Source organism: Macrobrachium nipponense, chromosome 1 (genome assembly GCF_015104395.2).
Source record: "Macrobrachium nipponense isolate FS-2020 chromosome 1, ASM1510439v2, whole genome shotgun sequence".
In the NCBI taxonomy this organism is placed as follows: Eukaryota; Metazoa; Arthropoda; class Malacostraca; order Decapoda; family Palaemonidae; genus Macrobrachium; species Macrobrachium nipponense.
In genome coordinates, this window is record NC_087200.1 from 33065256 (window position 1) to 33085255 (window position 20000).

General features: G+C 40.8%; 1 protein-coding gene across 11 annotated transcripts in view; it reads right to left on the reverse strand.

The window, feature by feature from the left end:
• The window catches only part of LOC135219219 (dystrobrevin beta-like), a 487262-nt gene that overhangs the window by 265575 nt on the left and 201687 nt on the right, over nt 1–20000 (reverse strand). For all 11 annotated transcript variants that reach the window (XR_010315395.1, XM_064255798.1, XM_064255797.1 and 8 more), the window contains 3 exons: nt 13328–13516; nt 12797–12879; nt 10606–10736 (listed from right to left, as the gene is read on the reverse strand). Coding sequence is in view for 10 of the 11 variants with exons in the window: in XM_064255793.1 (XP_064111863.1) it covers nt 10606–10736; nt 12797–12879; nt 13328–13516 (403 nt within the window). In the remaining variant the exon portion in view is untranslated. The remainder of the gene's footprint in view (nt 1–10605; nt 10737–12796; nt 12880–13327; nt 13517–20000) is intronic.

Here is a 20000-nt window from a genome sequence, read left to right on the forward strand (position 1 = left end):
GCCTCTGACTAGCTTTGAGTGGTAGACTTTCCTTCGGGTTAGTCGTACACTCCTGGATTTTTTCTCCTACTTTATTGTTTTCTTTCTTTTATTTTATTTTATTACCATGTATTTTGTTATGGTTAGGTTGAGTTGGGCGTCTGGCTTAGCCTAGGTCCTGGCTCCTGAGCCTATGATACCGCTCATCAGTTCGGTTTTGCTTCCCTTATAGCATCTCTCTGATCAGTCGGTTTGGCCCAGTGGGTCTCTATGCTACCGCTTTTCAGTTCAGTTGCTTCCCGATAGCATCTCTCTGATCAGTTGGTTGGTCCCTAGGTTTAGTTGTCTTATTTTAGCCTTACCGTCTCGTGGTCACTACGCGATCACGAGACAGCCAGACGCCTGCCCAGTCCCCGTCTTCCCCCCTCCTCCCGCTCTTCCATAGAGTCGGGGGAGGGTGGGGCAGTCTGCCCACGCTCGCTCCTCATACCCGAGCATGCCTCCCTCTCTCCCCCCAGGCGGAGGGGCCAGGGAGAGGGACGGGACAGACCCAGACTGGACGCGACCTCTCCGGCTTTCCTCGGTTCCGGCCCGGCCCGGTGGTGATTTGTTTGGGGGGATGGGGGGTACTGGCCTATTTCCCCCCATCCGTTGCTTCCTTGTCGCTCCGGTTCGCTCGAGCCTGTATGTCTCCTCGCTCTTCCCGACCTTACTAGGGTCTCCTTTCATGATCGGAGTCCTGGCATCCAGCGGGAAGTTGTTTGTCCACCCAGTAGGGTGGACCGGGACATACAGTGGGTCCCTGCTAACCGTACCGTATGGCTGAGTTACTACACTCCGCTACGCACTGGACTGCTCCGGTTCGTTTGAGTTTTAGGTTTAAGAGTTATTAGATTAACTATAAGTTTATCTTAAGTACCTTAAACCTCTTCCCCCCCTCCCCTACATGTTTTACCGGATTCTCCGGGATTATAGCCTATTCAGGCGGGGCAGGGGGGGGTTATGCTAAAATTTTTTCCGAGCTCCGGCATGCAACGGAGTTCTTGTCCTTTAGCCTGTAAGTGTTATTCTTAAGATACTCATGTGTCTTCCCACTTACAGGCCACAACTGTGAGCATCCGGGATGCGCCGCCACACTTCAGGACCCATGTGGACACGAAGTTTGCCGGTCCCATGCTCCATGCGCGACTCTGCACGGGGACATCCAGGTCTGGTACCATGAGACGTGTACCATATGTTACGATCTGGTGAGCCAGCTTTTAGAAGGGGTGAGTATTCCATCTCCGGTAGCTGCTCCGCTTCTATTTTAGTGCTTAAGTTTTCATCATCCACTTTAACTTAAGGCATCTAAGTTTAAGTTATATTTAAGTTTTAGTTTAAGTGATTCTTAAATCTAACCTACGCCCTCTCTTCCAGGCGCCGGCAGTGAAGGATACCGCACTGGCAACCCTGCGGGCCTGGGTCGGCGGTTTTGGGAAGAACGCCGCCAAGGGTATGCCTTACATCTTGGAGAGCGGTTGGCGCTGTTAATCTTCCCCGGAGGCAAGGCGACAGGATACGTCGACCCAGTAGAGGCGGCCCCTACTATCGCCTTCATCCAACAACAGCTGCTGCCTCATTAACTGATCAAGACCAGGATATCTCCACAGACGTCGCGACTTTAGATATTAATGTAGAACCTATGGTAGGTGTAGACGACCTGTTGGTCGAGGTAAGTAGGGTGGCACAACCCAAGGGTCACCCTTGGGTGTGACTGTTTCTTCTACTCCTGCAACCTCTCCATCCTTCCAAGGCTTTACAGGTGATGAATTATATACTCCTCCTGACGCTTCGGTTAGACCTAAGGTCAAGGGTCAAGCAGTGAAATCCTTGTCTAAGACGTCGTCGTCGTCTAAGAAGTCGACTTCGGCGTCATCCTCCTCACGTAAGTCTCCGGCTGGTGAATCCCGGAGCTGACAAGTCTAAAACTTCTAGCTCCGGCTCTAAGTCCTCGAGGAGTAAATCCTCCAGAGAGAGATCTCGCACTCCGGCAGAGTCACCAGTTCCGCTACCCTTGGTTCCGGTTCAGAGCCACCCCTCCACCTCCGCAGCAGCTCCGGCCTTGGACTCCAATGCTGGCCTGTTGCAACAGGTGGGCGACCTGGTTGGGTCCCTAAAGAGTAGCATGGAGCAAATGATCTCTCGTCTGTCGGATAGGATTACTTCCCAGGACTCCATTATAGCCGGACTGAGAGAAGTCCCTCTAGCCTCTCCTTCACTTTCCAATACGAGTGGAACTCAGCTTCCTCCGTATGACTCGCTACCTCCGTTCTCGATGAACAATCCATGGAGAGTAGCGTCATACGCCCCCTTCCAAGACGGTCTCATTTCCATACCGGAATTCGGAACTCGAAGGATAGAGGACTTCGAGTTCTTCCCGGTAGACCTCCAGCCTCCGTTCATAGGCTACGCAATGGCGTTACAGCTTCAGCCATGGTTCGGGATGATAGGGTGTCCTAAGGAGACAGTCCTCTATTCACGAGACCAGGCTCAGAGAGAATGGCTCAGATGTTTAGAGGACATGGATTGTTCCAATACCAGATACAACCTTTCAAGAGTCCCTTTACCATTTTCACAATGGATAGAGTAACCCCGCCCTCCCGTTCCTGACAAAGATCGCGAGGTCTACCATCCCCAGCAGCCCCAGAAGGGGGACCCCATGCCTCAATTGAACGGAAGCAGATCCCATCTCCGTTGCTCCCCTCAGCCGGAGAATTGTGGGAAGACTTGCCAAACACCTTCTCAGCTGGCAAACTCAAACCGGACTGTGCTATGGAGCAGTTTGGTGAAAAGCTACCCAGGCTCCCAGATAGCCTTATTCAGGCTGAATTTGACGCAAAATCGCGACTAGCCAGATCAATTAACTCTATGGCTATGTCCGAGGTAGCAACCATAGCTTATGGCTCAGAACCGGGGGCGTTTTAAGCTCATGAACCAAAGCACTGACTCAAACGGTACAGTCGGATATGTTTTGGAGTTTGCCACTGCTAGAACGAATTGTCGGAAGCATGTCCTACAAGAGGCAACCATTCGACATGAACCGAATAGGTTGCTCTCGTCTACATCTGGGGAGCAGATCTCTTCCCAGAAGCTATGGTGAAGGAAGTTCAGTCAGAGGCTACGAGGCTGAACCAGAGCCTTAAGGACCGTTGGGGCCTTACAGCTAAGAGGAGACAAGACCTAACACCTAAAGGTAAGGGTCGGGGGAAACCTAGGCGCTTCCATCCTTACCAGAAGAAGCAGTCACGCTTTCCTCAGCAAGTTCCAGCGGTGCCCTTAGTGCAAACAGCCCAACCTTCCACCTCTAAGGCTCAATCACAGCCAATTTATGTGATATCCCCTCAACCTCAGCCCTCCACCTCCTTCTTACGCCATCTCTCCAGCTTACAATCAAGCCTTCGAGAGTCAAGCTTCACAGAAGTATGACCGCTCGGGTAAGGAGGCAGAGGTAAGCGTTCCTTTCGTGGGAGAGGGTCGGGAGGCCCCTTTAACAGGGGAAAGCACTTCAGAGGCCGAGGCGTTTAGGCGGTTTACCACCAACCAATGAAGAACTTCAGGTAGGAGGGAGGCTGTTCCACTTTCGCCACCGGTGGAACTTCAGCGAATGGGCTCAGAGCATAGTGTCAAAAGGCCTGGGTTGGAGCTGGTTGACGAACCCACCTCCATCCAGACCTTTCCGTCAACTTCCTTCCAAGGAAATTGACAGAGTACGCAGAGGACCTCCTTCAGAAAGGAGCTATAGTGAGAGTCAAGAGATTAAAATTTCAAGGTCGCTTGTTCAGCGTGCCAAAGAAAGGCTCACAAAAAAGAAGAGTAATCTTAGACTTGTCCCGCTTAAACTTAGCCATCCGCTGCGACAAGTTCAAGATGCTCACGATCTCACAGGTGCGGACCCTACTTCCCCGTGGGGCCGTCACCACCTCTATCGATCTTACAGACGCCTACTATCATATCCCTATTGCAAGGACACTTCCGTCCATATCTGGTTTCAAGATAGGAGACCAGACATTCTCCTTCAAGTAGTTCCCTTCGGACTCAACGTGGCACCCAGGGTGTTCACGAAACTAGCGGAAGTGGTAGTGCAACAACTCAGATCACAAGGGAGTATGGTAGTAGCGTATCTCGACGATTGGTTGATCTGGGCGCCACAGTCGAGGAATGCAACAGAGCCACACTGAAAGTGATTCAGTTCCTGGAATACTAGGCTTCAAGATAAACAGGACCAAGTCAAGACTCACTCCAGAGTCAGACTTTCAGTTGGCTGGGCATTCAATGGAATCTATCCTCCATACTCTGTCGATTCCATCAACCAAAAGGAAAGAAATAGCGAAGTCAGTCAAGCAATTTCTAAGTCACAAACTGGCGTCAGAGCTCAGGAGAGGATCCTGGGTTCTCTCCAGTTTGCATCAGTGACAAAACGTCTTAATGAAAGCCAAACTGAAAGACCTAACCAGAATCTGGCGCTCACGAGCAAATGTCAGGTCCAGGGACAAACTATCCTCAGTCCCTCTGATTCTAAAGAATCGACTTCAGCCGTGGGCGAAAGTCAAGAATTTGTCAGTGTCAGTACCCCTTCAGTTCCCTCCACCACCAGGGATTACCATCCACACAGACATTGTCCTTAAGCGGTTGGGGAGGTATTCCCAGGTCCAAAAGGTTCAAGGAACTTGGTCACCTCAGTTCAGTCAGTTCCATATAAACGTACTGGAGGCAATGGCAGTGTTCTTGACTCTAAAAAGGTTGCGCCCACCAAAGTACTCCCACATAAAGCTAGTTCTGGACAGCGCAGTGGTAGTACATTGTATAAACAGAGGAGGCTCCAAGTCACGTCATCTAAATCACGTGATGGTAGCCATCTTCTCCCTGGCAGACAAGTTCAGTTGGCATCTCTCCTCCATCAAAATAGCTGGAGTGAGAAACGTCATAGCAGACGCGTTATCCCGATCAGTACCCCTAGAGTCGGAATGGTCTCTGGACAACAGTTCGTTCCAATGGATCCTTCAAAGAGTCCCAGGGCTACAGGTGGATCTCTTCGCATCCCAAGCGAATCACAAGCTCCCCTGTTACGTAGCCCCCAACCTGGACCCTCTGGCCTATGCCACGGACGCCTGGCTCTGGACTGGAACAACTGGAAGAAGATTTATGTCTTTCCTCCAGTGAATCTTCTCATGAAAGTGTTAAACAAACTCAGGACGTTCAAGGGTCAAGTGGCTCTAGTAGCCCCAGACTGGCCGAAGAGCAATTGGTATCCCCTAATTCTGGAGCTGGGTTCCTCGTCCTCTTCGGATCCCCAACCCAATCCCAGGCTCTCCCAGTCAGTACAAACGAAGACTGTGTTCGCTTCCTCAGGGATTCTCAAAACCCTAACTTTATGGATTTCATGAAGTTTGCGGCAAAAAGAGATGCGAATATTGACCCTCAGAATATTCTCTTCTTGGAATCCGATTAAAAGGGATGGGATTCAACTTTGAGACAGTATGATGCTGCTGTCAAAAAAGTTAGCAATCTTCCTGAGAGAATCTGATATTAGAATCATGACAGTTAATTCAGCTATATCCTTTTTCAGATCCTTATTTGAAAAAGGTTTAGCAGCTAGCACGATTACGACAAACAAGTCAGCCTTGAAAAAGATATTTCAATTTGGATTCAACATAGACTTGACGGATTCCTACTTCTCGTCTATTCCTAAGGCATGTGCTAGACTTAGACCTTCTGTAAGGCCTACGTCAGTTTCATGGTTCTTAAACGATGTTCTAAAACTGGCTTCAGAAACCGATAATGACACATGCTCGTTTATAATGCTCTTAAGGAAAACCCTGTTTTTATTAAGCTTAGCTTCAGGAGCAAGAATTTCAGAACTGTCGGCTTTATCCAGAGATCCGGATCATATTCAATTCCTTCCCACAGGGGAAGTACTACTTTCTCGAACGTAGCTTTTTAGCAAAGAATGAAGATCCTTTGATGAGGTGGAACCTTGGAAGGTACTACCCCTTCCACAAGATGTATCTCTTTGCCCAGTTACAACCTTACGAGCCTTTCTGTCCAGGACCTCCTCATCCTCATCGGGTCCCCTCTTTAGGAGGGAAAAAGGTGGAACTTTATCCATTAAAGGCATCAGGCAACAAATCCTGTACTTTATTAAGCAAGCCAATCCTGACTCTTTCCCGAAAGCACATGATGTCAGGGCAGTAGCCACCTCAATTAATTATTTCCAACACATGAACTTCGATGAGTTGAAAAAATATACCGGATGGAAATCGCTGACAGTGTTCAAAGCGCCATTACCTTAAGTCCTTGGAAGCTCTGAATTTTCAGCAGTAGCAGCGGGAAACATAGTTTCCCCATGATTCTAGTTAATTTGTAGTAGAAGATTCAGTCCTCTTTCTACCTGCTTCACCCAACAGTTCGTCTATTCCTACCGTGTTCATTTACATTCACCTGGTGTCTTAGCTGCTTTGATGATGATGTAGTGGGTGCCCCTTATTTTTTTTGCTAGGGACAACTCACAGATGATTATGGATTTTGATCTCATGGATGTTACCCCCTTATTTTTATGCTAGGGTGGATACATCTCAATTATGATGGTTACGGGTTTTTTGTATATTAAGTCATATGCATTCCTTACATATTATCATTGTTGTTTAATTTGTTCATTTTTTAAATTGCTTTGTTATTCATATTTTGATACATGCTGCCTTTACACAGATACTATTTTGTTACATGTAAGCCAATTTACCTCTGTACATATGTAATTACCTTATGATAAGAAACATGTTTAGAATTAAGGGTAATTTAAGCATATTTTCTATTTTTGTATCACTGTGTATTTGTATCTTTTTAGCAATTATACTCTTTTTTATATTTACTTTATTTTTATTTGAGACCTATTCTGTTTTATTTTATTTCTTTTGTTACAATCTTGTGCTATTTCTCTGGTACGATTTCGCGCAGCGACACGAGCTGAGCCCAAAAAGAAAAGGGATTTTGACGTAAGGAAAAATCTATTTCTGGGGCGATTGGCTCGATAAGTGTCCGCCAGCGAAATACCCACCCTACCCATCCCTTCGCCCAAGATGTCTGCTAACTTCAGGATGGCCACTAGGAGGCGCAGAAGTCGGGGCAGCATGGGATGGAGTAGTAGTAGTACGAGCTGCTCACTCCGTGGGTCGGCTCTCCTCATGGAGGGTTTTTGTTGTGGGAGATTTCTATTGGTATTTGGCTCGTGTAGTGGTCTCACTCGCCTAGTGTTCATACCGACACCCTCTTGGAGGGTGAGCGAGTCAGTTATACAGACCTTTTTCTTTATTTTATTTATTCTCTGGTATGTGTTAGTACATTTACCCTAGAAATAATAGATTAAAGGATATTTCGCTGGCGACACGCCATCGCCCAGAAATAGATTTTTCCTTACGTCAAAATCCCTTTAGTGGGGTTTTCTTGAGTTTTAACTAAGAAAATATGCTGTTAATAGTAGTTTTTATAGGGGGTTCCAAACATTCGCGGGCTCTAACTATTCACGGGGGTTCTGGTAGGCATCCTATGTGAATATGGGGGGAACACTGTATACATGCATATATGTATATATATATATATATATATATATATATATATATATATATATATATATATATATATGTGTGTGTGTGTGTATATTATATAGATATATATATATATATATATATATATATATATATATATATAGTATATATAATATATATATATATATATATTATATATATATAATATATATATATATATATATATATATATATATATATAATATATATATATATATATATATATATATATATATATATATATATATATATATATATATATATATATATATATATATATATATATATATATATATACATATATATATACATATATATATACATATATATATACATATATATATACATATATATATATATATATATATATATATATATATATATATATATATATATATATATATATATATATATCTATATATATATATATATATATATATATATATATATATATATATATATATATATATATATATATATATATAGAGGCAGTCCCCGGCTTATGACGGGGGTTCTGTTCTTGAAACTCCTTGTAAGCCAAAAATCGCCATAAAACCGAAAATCGTTGTAAGCCAGAAAATCGTCAAAAATCCTAAGAAAACCTTACTTTTAATTCTTTAGGTGTATTACAAACTATGTAAACTGCATTTATATTGCATTATTTAGCATTTTTTGAGTCATTTCTTCTGCCAGACCGGCGTCGTAAGTGTCGAAACCCTGGAACATGCGTTGTAAACCTGGAACTAATTTCTGATGAATATAACTGAAAAGCATTGTAACCTCAGAACGTCGTAAGCCAGGGACTGCCTGTGTGTGTATATATATATATATATATATTATATATCTATATATCTATATATATATATATATATATATATATATATATAGATATATATATATATATTATATATATATATATGTAATATTATAATATCTAATAAATGATTTCTAGGTCTGCCACTGCCCCGACCCTTCTGATCTATCACAGGTGCTGGAACTATATAAAATGTGAAACACTAAGCTACCAAGAATCATAAGTACATGTGCCAACATACCAAGAATATTAAGTCTTTTTCATCTTTCTACTAAGAATAGCATGTTCAATCTGAACAGATACACAAATAAGCAACATAAAAGTATGTAATGGGTTTGTTTCTGAAAACTACATATAGTACATACTATATTTGTTTCAATCATGAAGATACTAAAGTACTATATGCTTTAGAAAATTCTTTATTTCAATTACAACCTAGATAATGGATAATAATTCAATCCTAGGGAACTAACAAGAATCCATTGTTTTTTTTAGAAGAGTTGTTTCCGCAGACTTTGAAGTCAATGAATTACAACCAAGGACTTGCTACAATTACAAACCTGATGTGTTTGCCTCTTAAACAACCATCCTAAGTCTATGCACAAAGGCCTGCAAAGTGGCCAGAAAACATTCTCACTACAGCATTAGCTTGAATTACCTTAGAATCACTAGTTAATTTATTTACTGACAGGCAATGACTTAGTGATGAAAAAACATTTCATGTGCAATTTATTTGAAGATGATCGAGTACTCCAGAAATCTCCATTTTCTTTTTTCTGCTAATGGTGTGCATTTTGCAACATGCTGTAGCTGGTACTGAAGGTCCTCTGCAGCATCCTTCTAGCTTCAATTATATAATGTTCTACCATTTACTCTTCTTCTGTTCCATTCGGTCACTTCCCACCTAAGAACAGTAGTACTACTCAACTTTTTAAGCTTAAGCATACTCCAATTTCCATAATTCTAGTAAGAATTAATCTTTCTGGTACAAATCACTTTGGGAATAAGGCGTAGTGGTTATACTAACTATGTTATACTACACTCATTTATCATAATAATGTATATATCACTCTGCTTTTATCTCAGAAGATATTTTATATTAGTATCTCAGTTCTCAGTGTTCATTACACTTACAAAAGAAATTATGTTCTAAGAAAAGAAGAAAACCAAGGTATTCTGGCAAGATATCATAATGAGAACCCAATTCTGGAGAGAGTGCAAAATAACCTCAATTGGAACTTCATATAATGCCAAAAATAAACAAAGAAAGAAATAATAGACTATAGACTAATTAATATAACTTCTATTGAAAATACAAAATACAGTAGTACTGCACTATTTATTTCAAGGTCTTCTTTAGCCATTCAGTTTAAAGGCACAATATATGACTTGCCTTTCAATCGCTCAAATAAAATTCACATATGTACAGTCCATCTTGTTGCCATTTATCTAAAAATACTGATAAAAGTAGATTTTTTTTTATCTTTTTGTAAAATTTTCTTCATTTATACGGATACAGTGTCCATATAAATTGCAAAATATTCATGTAATAAAAACAGAATCTAAAAAGAGAAACAATGAGCAAATTTCCATCTGGTTACAAAACATTACCAAGATTAATGAAAAACAACAGCATTTAAAGTTTACATCCTGTTACTAATTCTATCCTTCTATAGCATCCCAATGTAAAAACTAGTTGCTTGAAAAAATGAGAGAAGTTATGGAGATCTTAGAAATGAAGGCTCTAATTTAACTTATAAATAGGATAATTTGCCATGTCTATATAGACTGGCATCAACCTACTTGGTTTGTTCTTTAGAAAATACAAAAGTACATACTGCTCTTCCAAAGATAAGACAAAAGAGGTGACAATCTTTGAGTCTGACTAGCTCTACTAGACTCAACTAGAAATAGGTAACTTTTCACGATCTGATCATTCAAGTATATCACCATACGTACACAATTTAAAAAAAAAATAGTGATTTTTATTAATATATAGTTCAAGAGCATTAACGAAGACAAGGAATTAAGATTATACATACAGTACAGATATATGAAACAATACGCAAATATCTGGCACTATATTCTCTTATTAAATCATTCTACCTCACCAAAAAGTGCATTGACACTGGGAAGGATCCTCTGAATACTGGACAGAGTCCTATCCACAACAATAAAAAGCTGAACTTCCTTAACCTGTCATATGCAGAAAGCAGCCAGTTGAGAAGAATAGAGGTTGATGAGTCTATTGCTATGTGTTTGCCAGCAGGGAGCCTTTTGTTTAAGCTGTGGTAGAGAGTTGATATCAGGGTCTCTAAACGCGATACCTGTTACAGAAAGGCATACACACAGGGGTTAGGTATGGGATTAAATAATCACCACTGTTTGGGCATAACTTTGAAAAAAATAGCTCTCCCAAAGTAAGAGGTCTTCTTCTCTAAAGAGTACTGAGAAACAGAATGTAGAAATTTACTATTGTGCAGAAACTGATGTAATAGAACAGTATTAGTCAAATGGCTAAGATGTTACACAACAATCTACAAGCAAAATGGGCTAAGGCTTGAATACTACTGTGCATTATCATTTTGATTTTGCCTCCACTATTGCAACTACTTTCAAAGATCATTCACTTAATAAAACCACAACTGCCTATCTACTCTTAATATCAAAATTTTCTTTTTCTGTATCTATTTAAGCCCTTATAAGTTATAAATGAAATACCTCCTCTGCAAAGGTCAGCCTATCACTCCAATTGTTGGCCCTGGGCATGATGAGGTTTCCATTTATGACTAGTTGTCCCTTTACTGAAAAACTTTGGAATTCCCTGCCTGCTTCCACATTCCATGACTCTTCAGGTCTAATTTTCTATGGAGTTAACCCCCACTTTTTTCCCATGCTCTCATCAAACCTGGGTTATGCAGTGACATTCCATCCCATCGACATCTTTAACTTGAAATTATTCAGTTTCTTCACTTCATCAAATCTTAAAATTCATGTCTCAGGATAGTTAAATATGCTTAGAGGAAGAGATTTTTTATCCCCAAAATGTTTAAGAGCAAACTGGGAAAAAATGAGGTGGTGCACTGTGTTGCAGTGGAGGACTTAAAAGAGGAAGTACATTACTGTTACCCAGGGGACACACTGGACGATGGAGTGCGTAATAAGAGGTCATAAAAATAAAGTTGCCAAAGCCTATATGAAGTGGAAAGATATGTATTGCTAGATTCACAGAAAATGTCCTTACTTTTATAGATGGATTCTGAAATCTAATATGAATTCATAGTTCAAATTTTTTACATAAATTTTGCATGTCCAGTCTCATAACCACTTTCACAAACAAGTCTTCAAAGTTACAGTCAAAATTCAAGCTGGCAATTCCAATACTAATGCTTGCCATATGCTAACAGAAGTCTCTGGTAATAATGAATGACATTTTTAGCATTATTAAGGCAAAAAATTTTAATTCGTGATAAAAGAAACAGAACGTAAAGGTTTTTGTGCAATATGATCATTTATTTCCTCTAAACAAGAAATAAACATCTACGTTATTTTACATATAAACTTTATTTCTCAACAAAAGTTTTTTGCAGAATTTCTACACAAATTAGTTCTGTGTTTATAAAGAGAAAGTTACTCTTCACTATGTCTCAAACTTTTTCAAATTCAAGTATGTAATAATCTCAACATACTACTGGATCTTTCCTAGTCCTCAGAGGATGTATCTGACATTTCAATACCACGTACAGGTCTTAAGGTAAACTGAACTGTCCTTCTAAACATAGATCATGGAAACAAGCGCTTAACTCTTGGCAACATCTGAATATATTTCTACATCATGGAAGAAGCATTATTCTCAAATAATACATACCAGTAAAATAAAAAAAATATATATATTTCATCACCATTGGATTTGCTATCTCACCTAGCACACTGCACTCACTTCCTCTGTGAGAGGAATATGGAATAAAACAATACTTAAGAGATTGTTAGAGCCTTGTACAGGATGATTATCCTGGAGCAAGACTAATGAAGGGCTAAAGCAGTTTGAGCCCACTGTCATGCCATAATCATTGCAATTGTGTAAAAAAAATCGTTGATAAGCACAGTATTTCAAGTCAAACAGTGATTAAACAAGATCTAGTCTTTGATAAGCTCAGTAGTTTCAAAGTGAGACAGAAATACTGTGAATATTAAGAGAAAAAAAATCTTCAGCCTTTCTATAAACAACTGCAGTGATCCCATACCTGGACTAACTTAGGACACAACACTACTGGGCAGAACGTAATCATGAATATTTCCTCTCCAGGATTATAAGTGATACATGATCTGAACTCTATAAGGATATTTAAGGCGATACAAATCGTACAACTGGCTGAATTCTACTTACCTTGACTTCTGTATGAGGTTCTAAAGTGTTCAGGCCATTCTCTCGGAATGCCTCAATTATATTCCAGATGTCGACCAAGTGCACTGGAAAGAAACAGAATGGACATTGTTCCATAAAAAGCAGTATTTTTCAGCAGTACACCAACTGCTGCTTCTAAAGACTCGTCACAAGCAGAAAAAAGATAAAGTGAACACTGATACACACACAAAAATTGTAATATGGATCATTATTAAAGTTAAATGTACACCTCTCAGAAATAAGCTATTGAAACAAAAAAAAAACGAGTACTTATACAAGCAAAACTTATACAGTATCTGAAATGTGCTTCTAACATTCATCAAAGCGTTACATACTTCTTACCTCCCCACCCGACTTTGTTTATCCAGCTGGCATTATAAGTCTACCTCTGTCCCAGTAACATCTACATCATTATTGATCATATCCCTCAAAAGGCACTGACAATAATAATAAATAATAAACCCAATCTCAATAAACAATGTACATGAATGAATAAATAAACGTTGTTCTTACTGTTGGTTTTCTTCTGGACAAAACGCAGCTTGGCCGCCGTCCGGTAAGAGGCGAAGCGAATGGCATCGAAATTGTGGTGCCTCAGTTCGTTGATCAGAAGACGCCCGTCGCTGGCAATGCCCGCTCCTGGGCCTCCTGGCCCGGCCCCCATGCCCATGGACCCTCCACCCGCTGGGGCTGCCATCAGTTCTGCAAAGATTTTGTGAGGTCACTTCAACTATACTAACTGTCGAGTTCTACAAACAGAGTACAGAAGTAGTAGACTAGTAATAATACTGTCCGGACAACAACAACAATCATTAGTAGTAGTAGCAGTAGTAGTAGTAGTAGTTTTCTGGTGAGCTAAGAAAATTCAACAACCTTTGATGACCAACACGAGATAAAAAAAAATCTTGGATCTCCCAAAGCTGCAATATCATACTTAAGAAAGTATTAGCAATAGGTGCACCTATAAATAAACTCCATATACCGAACTCACGGGGCTATAAAGTAGGCCGACAGGTACAAACGGATAAGCCAATAAAACCTAAGAATTGTTTAAGCATTACCGTATATGTGCATTTACATAAGATTTTACATATGGTTAGTTTATAACTGAATCCGAATTGTAAGTTAAGGATGAATCCATTTTACTCAATGATGAAATGTAAATGCATCTAAAAAAAAACAATCAATCAATGCTAGATAAAACAAGAAGACATGATAACCAAAAGTAAATCTACACTGATCTGTCGACGAATGAAGCAAAACTGAAATCAACACCGAGTTCAGGGGAGACAAGAAACTACAATTCAACACCACTCGACATGAGGCCAGAAGAATGATTTCTTGGAGTTCTTGATTGCCCAGAGAAGTGTCACCAGAGACCTCCGCCTCCCGCTTTCTTTTGCTGAAGGAATTGCGGGAAGATCTCTCTGTCTCACCTAATCGACCTGAGTGTCAGTCTCCGTCCGTGGTCCTTACAAGCCTTTTCAAACTCGTTAAGAAATATCTCTGAAACAACTTTCTCCTTAGGATGAGGAAGTCCCGGAAAAGAATGCGGGTGGGGGGGGGGGGGGGGGAAGGTCTCATATTCACCAGCATTCTTCCTCTCTCTCTCTCTCTCTCTCTCTCTCTCTCTCTCTCTCTCTCTCTCTCTCTCTGCCAAGATAAAAATGATGCCTTACTCAGGGAAATGTATTAAGACGTATAGGAAGGATACCATTACATGGCAAATTAACCAAAATACGAACTCTGTACTAATAGTTGCAACTGTGATTGATAGCAATCAGAAACATGAAACAGTTTAATGACGTTTCCTGAAGAGAGAGAGAGAGAGAGAGAGAGAGAGAGTGGAGAGCGAGAGAGAGAGAGAGAGAGAGAGTGGAGGTTGATAGATAATTGTGTGTGTGTATGTATTTATATATATATATATATATCATATATGTGTGTATATATATATATATATATATATATATATATATATATATATATCTATATATATATATATATATATATACTATAGCATACATACATAGTATACATCATGTAACATATCACTGCAAGAGAAAGAAAGAAGTTGATAGATACAAGATTATATAAAGATGTGATATATATTCATGTACACGAATATATATATATATATATATAATATGAATTCAGAGATACAGGTATGTATTCACATGCAATATATCACCGAGAGAGAAAAGGTCAACACAGGCGAATTTAACGGAATGCGCAGCAGCATCAGGAGCAGCAGAGACGACGATTCAATGAGGTTTGAAGATCGATCGATTCGGGGAATGACCGACCGACCGACGGGGGTCCGCCCTTCTGTACAGGAGGGATCTGGTTCTTCTTCTGTCACGATTCCTCTCGGGGAAAGAGTTTGTCGAGATGTCACACTTGAGGGCTGAGGTGGTAAGGGAAGTCAGAAGGCGAGGAAGAAATGGAGGAAGCAAAAGGAAGGATTACCAGAATAGGATGGGGAAGTGACCAGAAATGAGAATGAAAATTAACGGAAGCGATGAAGGCATGGAAAAGTAAATGGAAAGAAAAGCATAAAAAAAATGCGAAGATTGAAAGTATGGGTGAGGAAACACGACACGAAGAAAATAATACAAACATAGGAAGAATTAAAGTATGGAGAAGGAAAAAAGGAAAAAAATGAGAATAATACGTCGCTAAAAATAAAGGAAAAGTAAGTGAAGAAAAGGAACTAGAAAAATGATGAGAGTAGAGATGAAGAACAAGAAAGCACCAAGAAAAGATACGATAAACGTAAAAATAAATAAGAGAAATATAAAATAAATAAAGTGCAAGCAGCTCAGCAAAAAAAAAAAAAAAAAATCTAAATGAGGAGGAAGGCTTCTTCTGCCCAGAACGACTAAACATTTCGTAAGCCGGACAAAATATTAATCAGCACATCAGTCAGTCAACTTTAGAGTTAATCTGGCGACCGAAATCAATCATTTCGCAAGCACTGCAAAAATCGTGAATCCTAACACTACAGCATTAATTAAGAACGCACGAGATAATCAATGAATTTCTCAGAACGCAGTGATTGCACGATCCGCCTCACTCTATGTTCTTTAATGACACAACGGCGTTTGTGGAAATGGCCTTTAATGTTGAGACATTGGTCAACACTTCACGGAAAATGCACCGACGAACTTCCTCTATTGGGATGTTTAAGTAGCTGTGACTAAGCGCCTCTCTCTCTCTCTCTCTCTCTCTCTCTCTCTCTCTCTCTCTCTCTCTCTCGTAATAAATATAGAATACTTTTATTTCCGTAGGTGAAAAGGATCAACTTAACTTTTTTCATATATGAAAATTGTAAAGTCATATTTTGTACAAGAATACCATATTCTGTAATTAATGAATAATACAAATGACACCGTCGAGAATCGCTGTTCCAAAGTCTATGTTGTTTAAGATGAAGCTGGCCTTATGCCAGCATGGGCTGTTGCTCATAGGGCAGCCCGTAGACCAAGGTCTAAAGGGTATATTCTCTAGACCTTCCGCTGCTCATGGTCCGCACGCAACTCGGGCCCTCAGTAATATCGAGGAGTTGTTATTGTCCCTTTTCCAAACCAACGACACACACACGCTCACACACACACACACACACACAGGCATTCGGTCTGAGATTCCATTGGAGTAAGGCCCTTCGCCTCCAACTGTAAATTTGTACCAGCTTCTGCTTAGGCCAACAAAACGGGAGTGGGGCTAGCCATCTTAACCCAGAAAGATTTGCTGAGGAAGCCACATACATACATATATATATATATATATATATATATATATATATATTATATATATATATATATATATATATATAGTACACGTGTGTGTGCATAAGTTGTGTAAATGTCAGCAGCAACAAACACCCACACAAGTAAGACGACAACCAAAATACATTCTTGAAATCATAAACCCCGCATCTCCAACGCGCCAATATTCTCTACTCGCACATTGTAAAGGGTGAAAAAGCAAAAAAGTCGGAAAACTTCAAAGGGAAAAAGTGGGTTAAAAATAGACAAACTTCAAAAGTTTCGCACATAAAAGAAAGGAGCGGCCCGAATCGATGAAGCCTTTAAATGAAAAAGAAAATATCTGTGAAAGCGTTGGGGAGGAATATGTGGCGTGCTCGCAATCTTCTCCTATTTGCCGTGTCACTATTCATACCCGAATGTAGTTAGTATATGCGAGTCAGTTCCTTACAATAATGATAACGCCTGTTTGATTTTGTTATTTGAAATATATATATACAGCAGAAAGCTTTCGATGAGTACTCCTTATCAATCAGACTGACAAGGAGGATCGTGCAGGTCATCCAAAGCTTTCTGCTATACTATATTATATATATATATATATATATATATATATATATATATATATATATATATATATATATATATATTTCAAATAACAAAATCAAACAGGCATACTACTGTGGATTTACTTTCCAATTTTATTGATTCGTGTGATTATCAGTTTTCTTTGAACAATAATGATAACGATACCCAGCCGTCCTTATCAAGTTTCCACAGGTATTCCACTCTTCTGAAGAAATATAATTAAACTGGGTTTGGTATATTAAATTTAATCCAAAGACCAATCGTTGGGACTTACGAGGTCGTTCAGCGCCGAAAGGGGAACTGAGAGTTGAAACGCTTTGAAGATGTAAAAGGAAGACAACCTGTTAAGTGAGGGTTGAGGGTTAAGATGGAAGAGAATGTGAACCACAGGATTAATAGAGTACAGGGTTAGACCGCTTCTGACCAAAATAGGACAATCTCGCGCATGACGCCACGTGGATGATCTGACTGAGGTTCTGGTAAAAACAGTTATCAGTCAGTATTTGACCCCACCAGAGTGAAGAACAAGGAAACTATCTTCCAGTACCTGGAGATGAACGGGGACCTCTCTCACACAAGGTCGTGAAAGAGATAGGTGATGGGTGAGGGCAAACAATTCCCATAGTGACCCTTAATTTATTTGTTTTCTTGGTTTTCTTTTATGGCCACCTACCAATGACGTCACAAATATGCGCAGTAACGAAGGGACGGTCTAACCCTGTACCCTATTAATCCTGGTGAACCAAAGCACAGTTATAGGAATGAAAGAGGCTGCAGGCAGCTTGGGGACGAAGGGACGCTGCAAAACACCTTAGGCAGTGGTGCCTACATGACACCGAGTGAAAAGCAATGATGTCACTGTATAGCCCCTTACTGGGGCAACAGAATCAAAGACCGAATTATGTTTCTCTATAACGACGACAGCATCCTCAGACAACTTTCTCTCTCTCTCTCTCTCTCTCTCTCTCTCTCTCTCTCTCTCTCTCTCTCTCTCTCTCTCTGCCAAGATAAAAATGATGGTGCCCATATAGAAGTTGGCAAAAAAGAAGAGAGGGTCTTCGCCCAGAGCCAGCACCCCCGCAAATACGCCCGTTACATAGACGATATCTTCGTGCAAGTCGACACCGAGGATGAGGTAGAAGCCCTACGTCGCCGATTCCAGCAATGCAGCATGCTAAACTATACAGTCGAGTTTAGCACCAACGATCGGCTCCCCTTCCTCGACAGAAGACGGTCTCCGCACTTCTGTCTACACGAAGAAAACTAATTTAGGAATGTGCCTCAACGGGGATAGCGAGTGTCCAGACAGGTTTAAGAACACTACTGTCAGGGCCTTTGTGAAAAGGGCCCTCTCCCATTGTTCCACCTGGCAGGACACACACCTCGAGCTTGATAGAGCTTCACAGATGCTCGTGAATAACGGGTATTCCAATAAGCTCATCAATCGAGAAGTGCGTACCGCCCTCGAAAGATGGTACTCGAACGAGGAACAAGACCCACGACCCCGCCCCACCGAGAACATCACGATATATTATAAGGCCTTCATGCATTCTCAATACCGCGAGGAGGAGAAGGCGATGAAGAAGATCATTAAGGAAAACATCCTCCCCATTGAAGAAGGCAAGATAGTGGACCTTATAATATATTACAAAAACCGTAAAACAAAAGACCTTATCATGAAAAATAACCCCTCACCGCCATCAGGAGACCCCCTCAAGCAGACGAACGTAGTATACCATACATATGCCCCGCCCGAGGATGTCCTGGGAAGTACATTGGAATGACTACCATGCGTTCTTGCGAAGAGAATCTACTGTCATGCCCAAGAAGGGGCTATCAAGAACCACGCCTCACCGCCCACCGAGACACAATCTCCCGCGACTGTATCATCCGTAACACCAGGATAATAGGAGAGCACCCGACCCTCGCCGTCTGCGCCTCCTGGAGCGTTACTCATCCAGGAACAAAAAAGCCCTCCATGAACACGACATAGGAGGCCTTTTTGCTCCCGACCTGCACCCGAAGAAACACTCCAATAACGCCAAACATCACCATATCGCCGCCCGAAAACGCCCCAATCCAAGACGACATTAATACGATGGATAATACCAGCAGTGACGTCACGCGACCTTTACCCAATCAAAACGAAGCCCGGCGTGATGATATGCAGCTGAGAAGATCGGCGCGCCTGCTGAGCATGCGATCGGGAGCTGGCTTGAGCCCGCAGCCAGGTAGCCAATGAAAAAGAAGCTCCCCACCCACGAGCCAATGAAAAGGCAGCGGCACAACGCCCCTCGCTGCGCCACCGCAATATAAGCAGCTGGACTCACCTTCTCACTTCAGTCCTTCACCTACCTCCGCCCAAGAGGATGTCTGAGGTTTATTCAGACGAAACGTCCGGAAAGGAATAGAAAGAATAGAAAAGAAATAGAATTTAACATCAATTCTATCTGTAAAAAACTCTACGGGATATGCCCGAAAATTTGACTACCCCAACTGAAATTTTTACCAATAAAATCCAATCGTTCTACCTAATTGAGATATGTCAACCTTCGGTGCGTTGCTCACCAGTTTAAGCAACAATGAGAAAGCAATAATTAGAAAAATAGAGAAGAACCTGTATAAAATTAATGCAGCTGAGGCAGCAATTATTTTTAATAAAACATGTTTAAAAGAGGGTTTACTTCCAGTATACAATAATAATAATAATAATAATAATAATACTGCTCAAGAGAAGGGCAGAATTAAGCGAGTTGACTTCAGCAAATTTAAGAAAAAATAGAAAAAAAATATATAAAATCAACTCGTTTAATTCTGCCATTCTCTTTAACAGT